This window comes from Sarcophilus harrisii, chromosome 5, assembly GCF_902635505.1.
Source record: "Sarcophilus harrisii chromosome 5, mSarHar1.11, whole genome shotgun sequence".
NCBI lineage: Eukaryota > Metazoa > Chordata > Mammalia > Dasyuromorphia > Dasyuridae > Sarcophilus > Sarcophilus harrisii.
The window spans coordinates 170,834,465-170,849,126 of NC_045430.1; the positions used below are offsets into that span (position 1 = coordinate 170,834,465).

The window sequence follows — 14,662 nt, forward strand, 5'->3', positions numbered from 1 at the left end:
AGTTGCCTCTAATTTGGGGAAGATAAATGCAGATTAGGAAGAATATTGGCAACTGTCAAGTACAAGCATTAGCAGGAAGCCAAGAAGAGTAGGAGGACAGAGTTGATTGAACAATCCATTTTCATACCTTATTTTCACTGAAGTCAAGTTTTTCTGGAGAAGTACTGTAGAACAATAGGATACAAAACTCTTTAGCAATAGTGGAAATCATGTCTGTAAAATCACGACACATTATACATTTGGGGCCTTCTAGAAAAAGCAAAGTTCTTAAATCTATGGGAAAAAAATGTTTCATTCACTTCAAAGGGAGATCATGAGGAAGAGCTATGAAAATTAAGGCAGAATAACCCAAAGTACCCTGGGCCTATGTCACAGGCCACTTGATGAAATTGAGGGAAGAAGAAGAGAGTTATTGCTATTCTATCCTCTTAGCAATTCCTCTGAGGAAAAGTCCAATGCGCCATTAGCACAATTATTCCTGATTCCTTCCAGTCCAAGCCTGGGCCAGATACAAACCCTTCTTAAAGTATTTATCTGTTGTACTGAGAGGAATATTGTCCAAGAAAGAGAAATACATAAATACATAGCAAACTATTTTTTTTTAAAGGGAGTAACTCTCCTACAAGTATAGATGGATGCAAGATAATACCTCAAAGTAATGGAAGAAAAAAAAAAGAATTCATTTCACTTTCTTTCCATCATTGCTTATTTTTAGTCCATAATTCAGTTAATGAATTCATCCCTAAAGCAGAATACCAGACTATACTAAATTGCCTGTTGAAGGTCTAGAAGAGCAAAGACTGCTGACATGTACAAGGTTTTAATACTCCCTGTCTGCTCAAGATTGATCCATTTGTACTTCCCCCAAATTCATTTCCACAGCGGGTCATTTGAGTCAGCAAGAAATACAATCCTTTTGAATTTGGTTTCTATGTACCTTACAACTACAGTTGTGTTTCCATGTAAAAATGCTATCCTTCTGAAATCTGAGGGAAAAAAAATATTTTTAGCAGGTCTGTGTTAGTGTTTAAGATTGTAAATTAAAAGTCTGCTTTATGCTTCTAGAGACTATAGAAGAACACCCACTTTTAAAAAAAAAAATTCACAAATATATTATAACCAAGAGCAGTCCCAGAGAAAATGCGAAAATGAGACATTTTTGCTGTCTCAGTGACCCCAACAGATGGTTACTGTGTGGTTCGTTTTGGGTAAATCTTTCTTTTGTGGTCCCATATCTCCACAGCAATCTGTCGATCTAGGAAAAAAGATAGAAATAATCCATCCTGAAATGTAAAATTTAAAGACTGAGTTGAGGCAGATATTTTAAAACAGCCATTTTTAGATTAGCATTTTGTCAGTTTTCCTCTACACAGTTGGAGCACTTTACAATGATCACACAATACCTTTTGGGATTTTAATATAGAAAATGTTGTAGGAAATCTGACTGCCAGAGGGATTACCCCAATTCTCCCCATACTGAGAGAATTCAGCACAACTCACCTAAAAGTATTTGTTCAGAGTTGCCTGTGAAATCTAACTTCACTTGGAAAACACCTTTTAAAATTATTCTACTGTTATTGTGAATTTAATATATGATAGTCTTTGAGGGTACCAAATGACATTTTTAAATGTGTATCATGAAATTCTAATTCAAGACCCCAGCAGGAAACTCCTTGATTCAGAAAGTACATTGGCTTTACTATCACTATTCAGTTTCTGAAGGTGTAGAACTGACATCTAATGGAAATAAATTGAACTTGAACAAGTACTATGAAAAATGTACTTTTTCCCCTGGTGATTGGGGGTCCCCAGATTCCAGATCTTGGGAAGGTATTCTGAGTTCAATGAGCTTCAGGTTCATCTTCTTCCATAATATGCTATGATTCCAGAGGAATCAAATTTAAATAAATTAATTTTTTCTTTTCCAAAGGAAAACAAAATTTCCTTTGAAAGACATCCTGGGTAAAGCTTTGGCTTTTCAGAAACGTTGCCTTATGTGGTCTAGAAAAGCACATGGCAATGTTCTGCATAAGCCAAAAGATTCAGGAATACAGTGATAAATAGAATGTAGTGTTCAAAATTATAATTCATATCCTGCTTCAAGAAGGCAGAATGGTATTTCCTAATCTTTTTCTTATTTGATAAATATGGTACTGTCTCCCCTTGCTTCCAAATGGCCTTACTTTTCCTTTCAGAAAACTAAGAGGTCACTAGCAAAAGCACTGAAGTTGGGAAGAGCTGAAGGCTAAACACTAAGGTGTGGAGTGGAATAGACGGAGTCACTGACCAAATTAAAAAATCAAATATTTTTTTGCACTGTCTATCATCACCCAAGGCCATAACAGAGCTCTTTTGGAACAGATTATATAGGAAGTTTTTGTTGTTGTTGTTGTTGTTGTTTGGTTTTTTACCATGTTTTTTGTTTTTTTACCATGCTCTCCAGCCACTCTATCCCACTCTGGTCTTCTAGCCTATCCCCCTGATAGTATCTGCTTATTTTCTTTACTTCTTACCTTGCTCTTGTTCATTTCTTCACAAAGTTGACCTCACTCAGTGAAACTCCCCACTCTGAAGTTCCCACCTGGCTCTCTTGGTGATCCAGAAATGCATAGAGCAATATGTTCAACAAAAGAAACAGACAATCCAGAAATGCACAGAGCAATAGGGATTTTATTATGGAACTTTTTTAATTGGCACACAGGGTCACACAGTTAGGAAGTGTTAAGGGTCTGAGCCCAGATTTGAACTCAGGTTCTCCTGACTTCCAGGGCTGGTGCTCTATCCACTGAGCCATCCAACTGCCCCTATGATGCTTTTTAAAGACACATAAGAGGGTCAGGATATAAAGTTAAGAGTATGGGAGAACAGGGATAATGAGGGAAGAAGGTTTGGGGAAAAGATATAATTAGGATTCAGCTAATGGAGAGCCACAACTGTGTCTCGAAGCAATAGTCTTCAGGCCAGAGACAAATAAAGAAGGTCAATGATAATCCTTCAAAGAGGCTTCCTTCAGACTTGACACGTGCTCTCCATCCCTCAACTTCCCATTTCTTTTAATTAGTGGGTGGGATGGTGGACTTCTTTTACCTTCACACAAAGGCAGCTCACTGAGAAAGTCAAAGATCATGGTTTTAAGAGAAAGTTATGGTTCTCACTGAGACACATCTGGCTGGTGTCAGAGGCAGATAATGCTACATATTAACTATCAGAAAACAGGGTATGAACTTGGGGTATGGAAATTTTCTGTAAATGTCAGGAAAAGGTGATGTTAAACAAGATGGGTATAGCATTCTCAGTGATCACGGCAGGGTTAGCCTGTCTCAGTCCCAAAATTTCAACATTTTTAGATAATCAAAATCTTTCACAAGTCTATACGCCACCCACATGGCCACAACTCTGGTTCAGGACCTCATTACCTCTCACTTGGTCCACTGTAATAGTCTGCTAATTGGTTTCCCTATTGCCACTCCATCCTCCACACAACTGCTAAAACAATCTTCCTACAATACTTAGGATCATGTCCCTCCTCTGGCTTAAAAACTTTCAGTACCTTCCTTTTGCTTCTCAGATCAAAATAAGCTATTCATTTTTCTACAATTTGGATCTAGCCTATCTTTCTATGTGAATTATTTCATATTAATTACTTTCGGGCACTCTTTGTACAAAACTAACTGGGTAACCAGTCCCTAAATTTGACCTCCTCTCATCTTTGTATATTTGATTATGCTGTTATATAGAATATGTTCTGTCCACATCTTAGAATTTTCTCTTTCAAGGTTTAGTTCAAGTGGAATTGATTCCAGGAAGATTTCTCTTATGCACCATCTCCTCCACCAAACATAACTTTAAAAAAAATGGCCTCTGACCTCAAAGAACCTTAGTTCCATTGAAGGAGAAATAACAAGTGAGGAGATGAGTATATAAAAAATAATATAATATTTTAGAAGCAACAATGGTAAACTGAATATGCCAAGGGAGTGCTGAACAAGATGGTGAATGGTTTTGAAACAATATCTAGGGGAAAAAAAGACTTAGGGGAACAGGGACACTGTTCTTTAAAAAAAAAAAGATGATGGTTTGTCAAATGGATGGTGACTTGTTCTGATTAGCTGAAGATGGCAGAATTATCATCAATAAACAGAATTACAAAGATACACCTTTCAACTAGGTGATTTGAATTAACCAATACCATCACAATCTCATAAAAATCAAAACTTCAGGAGCCCCAAAAGACAATCAAAAAGGAAATGATAGAACATGGTTGCAGCATATTACCAATGATGACCTCAGGGAAAAAATTGTATTCAAGAGCCCATCAAACATATGTGTGACCAGAAATGAAGGTGGCCAGTCACATTTAAGAGTGAGGAGCAATACATATAGACAAGTTCAAGTATTGTACTACTCTCCACAAAATATTAAAAGGCCTAGAAGGAAAGCCTCCAAAAGGGTAATTTAAGGGCATAAATAGAAATCACACAGAATCCAATCTCAAAAATCAAACCTATCACCTAGTCCAATCTATATCTGAACAAGAAATCTGTCTGCAAAAACTCTGATTAGTTGTCAAGTAGCCTCTTCTTAAAGACCTTAAACTGAGAATTTACTACTTACTGGGATGTCCTACTCACTTTGAGTAATTGTTAAGAGTACCTTGAAACCATCACTTTTTCACTACTGGAAATCTCGGTATCATAAATTACTTGAAAGGTGCTAGTCAGATTGAATCAAAAAAGAAAACTATCTCATAATGTTAGTAATTCTGAGCAAACATATACTTTATTTTATGCAATATAGGTATATTCCTGAATTATATGCAAATGTATGAGCAAAGATGTAGAAGTTTATTTTTATACACCAAATCACCTTTTAAATAAACTGTGGGAAATATTAAAACCATATTAAATTTTATATTAAATATAATATTAAAATATTATATTGGAATAAGGAAAGCGTCCCTAGGTGTTTTCAGAAAAGTCATATCAGTGCACACGGAAGCAGAACAGTTTTGTGAACAGATCTGACAAGAATTTTGCTCAAACTAATCATCAAGGTGGTCTTTCTTCTTAGGATAAGAAGGTTAAGTGGATTGGAGAGATAGACCTGACAATCAACTAGACAGAAAATTCTAAGTGAAACCTGTCTTCTGAAGTCTACTTAGATATATGGCATTATCGCCATCAAAAATCCCTGGTGTCCCTGTACTACTGTACAGTGGAGACTTGTGAAGAAAATATGTCCTCTGTTCTTGAAGAGTTTATGGTTATGGTAGCAACTCTAAAAAAATTGCATTTATATAAGATACTTTAAAATAGCATGTTTATTGTTTTATTTGTTTTACTGCTTTTGCTAGTCATTTGGTGAGGATTGTTTTGTGCTTATTCATTTTTTGGAAAAGGAAAGCAATTCTTCAAGGTGAATATATTTCCACTGAGTTTAAGAAGCCTTGGCAATGACAAAAGAGAGTTTCAGAAGATTTCTCCAGGAAGGAGAACATTTAATAAGCAAAGAAAGGTTCTACTTCAAATTTCTCACAACATTCCTTAGAGAAAAGCAGTAAGAGTAATTACATATATTAGACAGAAGAAAAAACTGAGAAACATTAGATAAATTTGGCAAGGTCTCACAGTAAATAAGAAGAATCAAATTAAGAACTCACATGTACTAACATCCAAAACCAAAATCCAATATGACTAATACAAATAAGCCAAATCACTTCATTCTTTCTATGAAACCCTTAACTATTTTAAGATATCTGAATAAAAACATGATTTGGTATATAAATCAGAAGTTCTGTGGTGGAATAAAGGGCTGATTTTGGTGCCAACATGATCTGGGTTCAAATCCTATCGCAGATATGCTTGAAAATTATGTCACCAAGAACAAGTTAAATTCAGAGCCTCAGTTTCCTTAATTGTAAAGCAAGGATAATAATGTAGTATCTAGATCATAAAAAAATCTCATGAGGCTCAAATGAGATAATTTATAATATACATAAAGCACTTTGAAAAAATTTTAATCATTATACAAATATCAATTTTCAAACAAATGAGATAGATACATTTTCTTTTTACTTCAAAACACTCCATATAGTTACAAAAGTGTCCTCTAATTTTAAACTAATAAACCAGCAATAAATCATTTCATATAAGGATGTTTTATCATCATAAAACTTGTCATATTCCTAATTAAGAAATGCTACAAAAGACACAAACCCTTTCCTATCCTTTCCTTGCATTACAGTTTTGATACTCAGTTAGCCACAGAGGAACACACTAATGTGGAAAGCATTACATCTATGTATCCTGAAGTATAGACTCCGACATTTTAGACTCTACTGTTTCCTCATCTTCTTCCTCTTCTATTTGGTTGCTGTCATTCTCTTTTGTTTCAATAATGTCTTCCTCCATTGTTTTTTCTTCAACATCACTATGATGTAAAATTGAAGCCATCATTGGAATCTGAGAAAAATAGTTCTTAGCTAAAATGTGCTTGTGTTTGATTCTGTGAATAAATACGGGTTCATATCCCTGAAAGAGAAGAAAACACATATTCTGTTAAACATCATAAACATCATTTCCTATGTCAAAGCATAGCAGTGACTATTGGACGTATTGCTATTCAATACTTGCTTTTCAAATACATTCCTATCTCCTCCAGGAAGAGATTACTTACTGATACTGGATTTGTTTTTAATGTGGATGATGGGCAAAATCTCCACTTCTTTTCTGCCATACTACTTTTCTTGTTCAATCTCCTTATCAGTGATAGAAGCAAACCTGATTTTGTGTAATAATTAGGTAGACTTGTACTTCAAGCTTTGGGGGCTTTAAGGCAGTGGTATTAAACTCAAAGGTGAAAAGAGGAGATTACTAACTCATAAGGATCCCTGTGGGCTATTCTCTATACTAACTTAGAAAAACCACATATTAATGTTATTTATGTTTTATTGTATTTTTATTAATTTTGTTAAATATTTCCCAATTACATTTTAATCTGGTTCTGGCTGGCACTGGGGAGCTTGCTGAAATCTGTGGGCCCCATTTTTGACACTTCTGTTCTTGGGAAAAATCAATTAAATTTGAAGGGCTAGAGATAAAGTAACATGAAAAGTTAATGAACTTCACCAAGACTAAATAATCTGCAAGGAGTAAATTTACCCACTGGGTGAATTTGTCTAGCTGATTATGTGAAAAAGAAACAAGAAAATATGGTCATAATGGAAAAGGAAGAGTTTTTAACATTGGATCAGAAGTCAAGACATTCAGGTTCTAGTCCTTTCTTTTTCCAAAAGTTAAATGATTTTGAATAACTTGGTGAAATTTCCAAGAGTTTAATTTCCTCTTTTGTATATGGATGATCTCTGAAGGCTATTTCCAGCTCTATTAACAGTCTCTCGGATTCGTGCTATTTTCATATGTAGCCCCTTTCTCAATTCCTTGCCTTGACTTTTCATGTTATTTCTGTATCATATCTAATTCACAAATATTTCTTTCTTTGTTGCAGCTCTCATTTATTTTTCATTCTCATCCTCATCTTTCACAATTTATCCACTGTCACCATGATTTTCACATAAATCCTATTTCCTGAACTGCTCAAATAGTGATGACAAGGAAGTACTTGCCTCTGCACACACTTTTCTTGAGATTTTATTTTAGTCAGTCAGCAAATATTTATTAAGAACCTACTATATGCTGGGCACTGTGCTAAATATTGAGGATAGAAATTTAAAACCAAAACAGTCCCTGCCCTCAAGGAACTTACAATCCAATAGGGGAAGACAACACATATAAAGTTGAAAAGTGGGGTAAGATGAAGAAGGAAGGAACCCAGATGCAGGGAGATGGTGAAGAAATCAGAGAAGTCTCAAAGTAGCATAATCAGGTGTGAGCTGAGCTCCATCTTGGAATTTTGGGGTTCATGACCACCTTCCAATCAGAGGGGCAGAGGATAGTAAAAAGGAGAATATCAAGGCTAATAAAAACTTGCAGGACAAAGATAGAGAGAGAGCTCAATAGACAGATGGGCAGACAGATGGATAAAAGTTAGCTGATATGAAATGCCTTTTTAATGTTTGCAAAATACATTAGATCCTCTCATTTAAGCACCACAACAACCCTGCGAGATAGGTGCTATAGGTATTATTATCCTTATTCAGCTGACAAAGAAACTAGGAAAGAAAGAAATTAACAAGCTTCCCTACCTCATAAGAATTAAGAGTTTAACCAAAGTCTTTCCTCTGCTATCTATTATTAATCAATCAATAAATATTTACTAAATTCCTATTATGTGTCCCACATTGTGCTAAGGCATTAGAGATATAAAAGCAATAAATGAAGCAATTACAACTCAAAGGAAATTTGTATTCTAAAAGGGGAAGACAACAAGACTTATAGAAGTATATATGGAATAAATATGTTCCCCATCCTTCATATATATATTCTGATGTTAGAAACTCCTTACCAATCCATTTTCTACAAATCAAATTAATAATGCAAACACAAGTCTGATCATGTCTCTCTCCTTTTCAAAAAACATTCAGTGACTCCATTCCTTTAGGATAAAATACAAATTCCTCAAGACTGACATTTAAGTTGTTTAGTCATTTTTCAGCTGAAACTGACTCTTCCTGACCCCATCTAGAGTTTTCTTGGCAGAGATATTGGAGTATATAAATACTAGTTATTATTACTTTATATTTTGTCAAAGTGTTTTCCTGTATGTTGCCTCATTTGAACTTTACAACAATGGCAGGAGACGAATAGTATAGATGTCACACTCCACATTCTAGAAGGTTGATAAGGGAATCCCAGACAGGTTAAATAATACATCCAAGGTCATACATTTCACTGGAAGAGGAGAAGAACCCCAGAACTCTACTAGACACCCAGGATTTTCTTTGGAAAGTATATCAAACACAAAGGATAAGCAGGATATGCAGACTGAGAAAATAAATTGATGTATATGAATATGACAGAATACTAGATCACTTCAAAGAGACCTGGAAAACCTCATATGAACTTATACAGAGTGAAGTAAGAAGAACAAGAATAATTTATATACTATTATATTAAAAATTATATTAAAATAAATTTTAAAAATTGAATAATGATAGCTAGAATTTATGTAGTGCTTTAAAGTTAGCAAAGCAGTTTATTAATATTATGTCATTTTATCCTAACAACCCAAGAAGGCAGACAGAGGTTAAGTTTCTTAACCAGAATCCTGGAACTAGCAAGTGCTAAGGCCAGATTAGAATGCAAACCTCTGCATCTCTGTTCTACCATAATATCTACTACATTGCTTTTAAAAATTGATAAAGTGATAAAGGAGGAAATGAGCAGAATCAGGAAAACAGTTTCCATAATAATAACACTGTAATGACAGCTTTGAAAACTGTAAGAATTAAGATCAATACAATGACCATCCATGATTCTAAAGAAACAATGAAGAAGGGGTAAGTAGATGACTCAGTGGACAGAGCACCAGCTCTAAAGACAGAAAGATCTGAGTTCAAATACGACCTCAGACACATGATATTTACTAGCTGTGTGACCCTAGGCAAGTCTCTTAAACCTGATTGCTTATATAAAAAATTGATGAAATATATATGCCACCTACTTCTTGACAGAGATTTAGCATTCAGAATTGTTATATCTGTATACATATATGTATATATACACATATATATTCCCTATAACAAATACATAGTTAATACACACATCTTTCAGTGAGAAAATTAAGTTTTGCTTCACTGCACCTATTTGTTACAAGGAATTTGTTTCTTTTCTTTTTTAATGAAATGGTAGTGGCAAGGAGGAAAAAAATAGATTTTTGTTCAAGTTTTTAAAAATCACTTAAAAATAGAAAGCTTAAGAATGCTATGGATATGGAATGTTCTAGGAACTTTTAGATGACATCACTTTTCTATTAGTTTTTGCTTAGTTTCTTTAGTTCCTGGAAAAGACATTCTTATGGAGTAGAAGTAATCTAGAGATAAATGTAATATAAGAACAAAATATATAGATGAAACTTTTTAAATAAGTAAATAAAAATCAAGTTAGAAAAACTTAGTAACACCTAACACAGAACTTCAATATGAAATAAGTAAGCAACATGTATTAGTTGCCTGGGAACTTGGCAATAGCAATGAAATTTGACCATTAGACCACAGCAAGAAGAAATGGGTCTGGCTGGGTGCTAAGTGGCACAAATGGCTTCTGTGGAGAGTTGCAGTTGAGGCTAAAAAAGCCTAATATTCCCCACAATAGGGTTTTCCAAACCCAAAGGTAAATGCATATGTTAATGGAATAAGTATCAGGGAGAAAAAAGTATTAACCTTTTCAGAGGAAAATGATGGAGTGGTACTCATTTGTGCTGGAAGGCATTGGACATCCCATTAAAATGAACAGAATTGATAAAGGCTTTGAGTAAGTAGATTCACTTCCTTAGGGCAATCATACTGAGTTAGGAAGTAGAGGGAAGTACAGGAATATCAGTGATACCAAATATAAACTGAACCTGGATCTCCAATTTTCTATCTCCCCTAGCCCTATCCCTATAACTCACTATAAACCATACTATCTACTATGGAGAATCTTCAATGGGTTTTTTTTAATGTTAAAAAAAAAGTTCTGTATGTATTTTTCTATCTTCTTATCTTGATAGAATAGGCCCTTGTTCAAAATTAGTCCTGAAAAAGGACATGATTATTTTCCCTAAATTTTGAATGGACAAATACAGCCTATAAATTAAGAGAAGAATGGAAAAATGTTTAAATCTGTAACACAAAGACAAACTGAAAAGACTCTTTCTTGTTACTTGACTAAACTGAATGTAGAAGTTTCTATCACACTGGCCTCAAACCATAATTATAGGAAATATTTTGAGTCAGCCTGGTTTGGAACCTCAGCTCTATTTAGCAAAATTCCAATCATATTGGCATCCTGAAATTAGAAATGCATACAAATAGAACATTTAATTTGCTATTGCAGTAATTAGATTAAATACACAAAGGGAGCTGTGTGGATTAATTGAAGAAACATTGGAATCTCAGCTCTGGGAATGAGGTTCACTCTAACCCACTGTCCTAAATGAGGTGATACTGATAGTCTTGGCTACATTTCTGGTGACTGAATGTTTACGAGGCAACCTGGCTTATTAAATATAATATTTAATACTACTGTAATCTTTATTTCATTCTCTAAGGAGTATACAGAAGCATGATGCAGTGGAGAAAGCCATGGGCTTAGACCTGAAAAATCTGAGAGATATAATTCCTTCACTGCATAGCTGTGACACTCTGGGGTCAGTGAATTTAGCCTCAATTTTCACAGAACTTGCGCCTCCATTCCTCTCTCCCCATGGGTGGTAAGGATCAATGAAGTGATATAAATGAACATCTTTTAATCTTAAAAGGATGAAGATAAGACCTGTCTCCCTTTTCAATGTACTTCAGTACCTTCTCTGAAACTCTGAAAGAGCCAACTTAAGGTATTACCTATAGGGAGGATAAGGACCCATAACCACGTGTGTGTCAGGACCAGAGCTTCCTGGCTTTGAGGCCAGTTTTCTGCCCCTACACCACAATGCCTCACTGAATCACAGCATGTCAGAGCTAAAAAGAGCCGTAGAGCCCCTCCCTCATTTTATGGATGAGAGCAATGAGCCTCTGAAGGCCACAAATCCCCCAGAGTTCCAATACAGCAGGACCAGAGTCTAGCCATTAACGGAGAGCTTTTTCCCAATGCACCCTCTTGCCTCTTGAAATAAGTTTCAAATTCAATTTAACAAAAATATATTAAACACATCAGCATCCCCACCCTACACACATACAGCAGGGAAATAGGAAAATATGTTCAAAATGGGTACTATTTGAGAAGTTTCTTTTCCCCCAGGTGATATCTTTCATGGAAACAGCAGCAGCTGAGATTGAATCAATGGTGGGCAGAGAATGCATCTCAGTTGCTGAGGGGCCAAACTTCTTTCAGTATTGCATGTATCCTCTCTTCTACATTTTCATCTATAGCCTTCGGGAAAAGAGTTCCTTTGGAAATCAACAGGGACTCCTCAAATCTGTTCATCAACATGTCCTACCAATTTCAAATATTCCTGACTTCAAATTTGGAAACAATAAATGATATTTCATTTTTGCAATGCTTCTATCATTTATAGTAGCAGGAAACAAATGAATAATGGGGCCCTGAGCTTAGGTGACTATTGCAAATCCATATTCCATCACAATGATTATCAGTTCAAGTGCAGTGGGTCTTTGTAATATAACAAAACTTAGGGTGTTTTTCATTTTCTGGTACTCTTTTAATGACTAAGCCTCAGGAAAATAGATGCAAGGGTTCAAATTTATAAACCTTATTTTTATTTACATCATTTCCATTCTTAATTCATTGACAAACCTTATTTTTATTTACATCATTTCCATTCTTAATTCATTGACAACTGTCATAGGAAAATATCCATATTTCAATTAATTCTGAAATATTTTCATTTCATTTTCCATAGTATGCTGTGTAAATTTTGACATAAAACCTGCATCTCCAGAGTATTTTTAAAGAAATTGACCCCAAGAATAAGAAGGTAATTTATCCTAGGGGATTGATTTAACTGTGGGTTTCTAAAACTATCAATCAGCATTGTCATTTGGGGACTCTTCAAATTTGATTATCTTAAGGTACCACGAGTAGAGAAATGATAGAATTTCAGCCACTGCCAGCCTGTGAATCTGAACCAATTATGCCTGAACCAGTGATCCTGAGCTACTTCTCCAGTCTTATTAGGCTGCAGAGCCTTCCTATGAAATGCTGTCTTAAATTTAGAGATCTTTTAGACATGGAAAGAATATACAAAGTAGATTCAGAAAATATTTGTTATATAACCAAAACATCTAAGTAGGAGCTTATTCTACATCCCCGGCTTATTATCCTTTGTTCCCCTTTCCATACTCTGTGATCCAATTATGTTTGTCATACATAATATTCTATCTCATTGCCTTTGTAAGAGCTGTGCCTGCCTCCTCCCCTTAGAGATCCTACCTCCCTCCACGGGGTTATTCCTGGATCCAGAAGTTCGCTTTCGTGCCAACTGGTTTCACTTGACAACCTGTGTACCTTAGGCAAGTCATCCACCCCACCCACACCTCAGTAAAATGGAAGAATGGCTCCTTGTGTCTCTTTAGATTCTGCATTTTCTAAGGCTACAGTCCTCCACCTGCTTTTAACACCTGTAAACTAGTAGCCCTATATGACTTTGAAAGATTTTTTCCTATTCATTATCACATTCTCATAACAATACTAAAAAGACAAATATTAGTCCCACATTGCTGATAAATCTAAGTTCAGAGAGATGTGTATCTATATCCTTCCCTTACCCTATATTCAAGCTAAACAATATGCACACAAGGGCCTCCATTTCCCACTTCCATGAATTTGCACTCACTATCTCTCATGCCCAGAACAGACTGCCTCTCTCCTTGCCATCTCACCTCAAATAACCTTTTTCTCTTCTTTTTCAAGATTAACTTGGAAAAACTTTTCTCATTTCCTCAATTACTAGTGCCCTATCTCCCTAAGTACAAAGTATCAACCACTTTCTATATTTATGGTTTTTCTCTTTTTATTTATTCTGCTATCCTTATATATAAACTTGTCTCCCCCAATGTAATGAGAATTCCTTCAAGTAAACAATTGTTTCATTCTCTGTATTTGCTTTCTAAATGCTTATTGATTGAGTAGCTAACTATTTTTAAATATAACAACCCAAAAAGATTTGGAATGCATTTAGAAAATAATTAACTTTAATAAAATTATCAAACCAATTGCCCCCAAAATACCCTTTAATCTTTAATTAAATAACACAATTTTTTCCCCTTACCTCTTCAAGCTTCTTTATCTTGAGATGAGCAACTGCTTCATCTTTAGTCAGGAGAATACAGTTCCAAGGGGCCCATTCCTGTGTTTTATCCCATCGGACAATGACCAAATCATAGAGATCATCCCAGGCACTGAGGGCTGACTGGGAAGCCCAAATGTTCTCAATCAGATACTGGAGATCATGTAGCTATAAATAAAAGCAAATTTGTGAATGAATGATTAGACTTAATAAAATTGTTTTTCTAGTTTTCATGCTATATAAAATGTAGTTTCATTTTTAAATTTTTTTTACATATTTTAAAAACATATATCACTTAAAAGAGCTCTTTCCAGGTACAAAGCTCCTTGTTTTGAATGAGAATTGGTCAAAAGAGTTAAATGTATGCAGGAATATACTTAAGATTCTTAAAGATATTTATATTTATAGTACCATATGTTTATGGTACTATATTTATATATTTATAATATATATACATATATAGTCATATATTTATAGTGCTAATCATTACAGTTCTCTCCTTTCTTGTTTAGGAGGCAAAAATACAAGATTCTTGAAGGTAGGGAATATTTCTTGTCTAATTTTGCACAGTGTTACACACACAGCAAATATTATTATTATTAATATTAATAACATTTTGTTGTTAGGAGTGGAAGAAAAAAAACCCTGCCTTTCACTGCTATTTTAAAGGGGAAAAAAATCCTCCCATCTCTGTACAAATAATGAGGTTATGACTACCTATTTTTTAATCTACAGACCTGCTTATAACATTCATTAT

At 34.7% G+C, this 14,662-nt stretch overlaps 1 protein-coding gene across 3 annotated transcripts in view; it reads right to left on the minus strand.

The window, feature by feature from the left end:
- Positions 1–4,946: 4,946 nt before the first annotated feature.
- Positions 4,947–14,662, minus strand: part of IQUB (IQ motif and ubiquitin domain containing) — a 102,851-nt gene continuing 93,135 nt past the window's right edge. For all 3 annotated transcript variants that reach the window (XM_031938946.1, XM_031938945.1, XM_031938944.1), the window contains 2 exons: positions 13,888–14,073; positions 4,947–6,530 (listed from right to left, as the gene is read on the minus strand). In XM_031938946.1, coding sequence (XP_031794806.1) covers positions 6,297–6,530; positions 13,888–14,073 — 420 coding nt within the window. In that variant the 3' untranslated portion in view covers positions 4,947–6,296. The remainder of the gene's footprint in view (positions 6,531–13,887; positions 14,074–14,662) is intronic.